Source organism: Zerene cesonia, chromosome 10 (genome assembly GCF_012273895.1).
Source record: "Zerene cesonia ecotype Mississippi chromosome 10, Zerene_cesonia_1.1, whole genome shotgun sequence".
Lineage (NCBI taxonomy): Eukaryota > Metazoa > Arthropoda > Insecta > Lepidoptera > Pieridae > Zerene > Zerene cesonia.
The window spans coordinates 135,485-137,885 of NC_052111.1; the positions used below are offsets into that span (position 1 = coordinate 135,485).

Consider the following 2,401-nt stretch of genomic DNA (forward strand, 5'->3'; position numbering starts at 1 on the left):
GTGGACATCAAATTTCAGTGATCATCAAAACTTTGTTGATCACTTAATGTGTCAAAATTAGCCAATAGCCCTGCAGATCGTGACAACGCGACATATAGTTGGCCATAGATTATACACTTATTAGTTGGCCGTGTGTAAAGCAATCTTGACGTAAATCAATTCCTACGTGTTTAAATGTTTGTCCCTGTGATTTATTAATTGTAACGGCGAAAGATAGTTTAACGGGAAATTGAATTCTTTTAAAACTAAAAGGTAAATCATTTGGTATCATTGGGATGCGAGGTATAAGCACTGTTTGACCAACTGCTGGACCCGTCAAAACTATTGCAACGATCACGTTATTGCGAAGAAAATTCAAAACAAAAAGAATTATTCAAATCGGACCAGTAGTTCCGGAGATTAGCGCGTTCAAACAAACAAACAAACAATCAAACAAACAAACTCTTCAGCTTTATAATATTAGTATAGATAAAATAGTATCCATGTTCGTGTTACTCGTGCGTAAAATAAATAAAATAGTATCCATGTGCGACCAAAACGCAGTAAAGCGATATTTTTATACTAAACCCTTTTTCCCGTTCTGGAGGCATTTTAATTAAATAATTTACTTCGACCATGATTTCGACATTGCCACAGTACTGCTCAGAGTTCTATGAAACCTAAGAGTACTAAAACCGCTTCAAATTACCATTTTCGTTGAGTCTGTGGGACTCGTCGCTCACTCCACTAGATGATATCTACATTACATTACCCGTATTGTTATACTACCAAAGAAAAGTATAATAATATATACTACTCTTTCATCTTTGGTTGTCATCATTTTGACAGAATTCGTTAATCGCATGTCATAATCTTTATTACGAATTTGATCAAACCTCGAAATCTGTTTGTTTAGTTTTGTCTGCTTTCTCTGAAATTTTATCTTTTTATTTTATCACTTTCTATATATTCAATAATTCTAGCCTATAAAGAAAAAGCACAATAATGAACTTAAAACGAAGTTTTCCGAATATATTAATAACAGGTACATTTTAGAGGTTATGTTTATATTATCATAATACGCATGGAGTAGATTTAATGCCGAATTTCAATATAAATAGGAACTCCTGGAGTGGGAAAATCAACCATTAGCAGACAATTGGCAGACCGTGTAAAATTTGCGTGGAGAGAAGTCTCCAAGTTGGCCGAGGAACACAATTGCTTAGATGAGTTTGATCCAGAATACCAATGCCCTTTCCTCAATGAAGATAAAGTAAGTTAAGATGAATTAAATTAATACTAATACTGTACTGTATACGCTATGCGACCCAAATATTTCGTCGAATGGCGAAGCGATCAAATAAGAAAATAAAAAACCGTAATTGCCCAACTTGTGTAGGCCAACAAGTGAGATGTGATTAGTTTTATACAATGGAGTAAAAGCTGTTACCGTTTTTATTATATATTGTTTGTGTTTCACTTGTCTATCTTATTCATACAACAGTGTATATCACATATCTTTTTCTTGTTTAAAGTTGCTGGATGTCATGGAAGGAATGATGGCCAAAGGTGGTAATATTGTGGATTATCATGGCTGTGAATTCTTTCCAGAAAGATGGTTTGATGGCGTCTTTGTTATAAGGACAAACAATACAACATTGTATGATAGATTAACTCAAAGGTAAATGTTTGAACATGATAAATAAGAAAAAATTTAATGATGACATGACACATGACAATAAAATAGCTCCTGATTTGTATTAAAACCTTTCTGGCACAATGCATGATTGTATGCTTAGTACCAGTACCATGGTGCTTGTGTATTGCAACATATTGGTTGACATATTATGTATGTTTTTTAATATGAACGGTGTAGATTCACCCCTTCCACAAGGCCCTACTAACCACTCAGAACTTCAGAAACAATACATACAATGTTATATATACAATTGCCTTCCATGTTTCAAAGACCCTTATATGCTTATTTCAAACTTGAAAATTGAAACTGTATTTACTGTAATTTCTATACTTAAATAATTTCTAATTGATAACAAATCCAATATATAATTTAGGGGATACACAGGGAAAAAATTAGAGGACAACATACAGTGTGAAATATTTGAGACCTTACTCGAGGAAGCACAATCATCATACAAGCCTGAAATTATTGTAGAGCTAAGGAATGACACTGAAGAACAGTTGCAAAGCAATGTTAATACTATTGTGGAATGGATCGAGAGATGGAAGGAAGAAAATATATAATTTAAGGATATTCTGTGTTTTATTCCTCAATTTAACTTATAGTATAAAAAATATCATATTTGTAAGATGTTGCTAATTATACACTTAATAATAATAAATACGGGCTCGTTTTCCGCAACTCGACGTCAAGCGCCTATTTTGCGTGAAAGAAAAGGAGGGG

At 33.2% G+C, this 2,401-nt stretch overlaps 1 protein-coding gene across 1 annotated transcript; it reads left to right on the forward strand.

Annotated features, from left to right (window-relative positions):
• Nucleotides 1-823: 823 nt before the first annotated feature.
• LOC119829478 (adenylate kinase isoenzyme 6 homolog) lies at nt 824-2,251 on the forward strand. The gene is made up of 4 exons (XM_038352000.1): nt 824-1,024; nt 1,101-1,252; nt 1,515-1,660; nt 2,052-2,251. Exons 1-4 carry the CDS (start codon nt 985-987, stop codon nt 2,239-2,241), a joined length of 528 nt encoding a protein of 175 aa, XP_038207928.1. The 5' UTR covers nt 824-984; the 3' UTR covers nt 2,242-2,251.
• The last annotated feature ends 150 nt before the right edge of the window (nt 2,252-2,401 follow it).

What these genes read in the sequence shown, in the direction of transcription:
- LOC119829478 (XM_038352000.1), top strand. Translation starts at nt 985, where the DNA reads ATGAACTTAAAACGAAGTTTTCCGAATATATTAATAACAG. An exon ending in CTTTCCTCAATGAAGATAAA is followed by an intron (nt 1,253 to 1,514) that starts GTAAGTTAAGAT and finishes TCTTGTTTAAAG; the next exon opens with TTGCTGGATGTCATGGAAGG. An exon ending in TATGATAGATTAACTCAAAG is followed by an intron (nt 1,661 to 2,051) that starts GTAAATGTTTGA and finishes TATATAATTTAG; the next exon opens with GGGATACACAGGGAAAAAAT.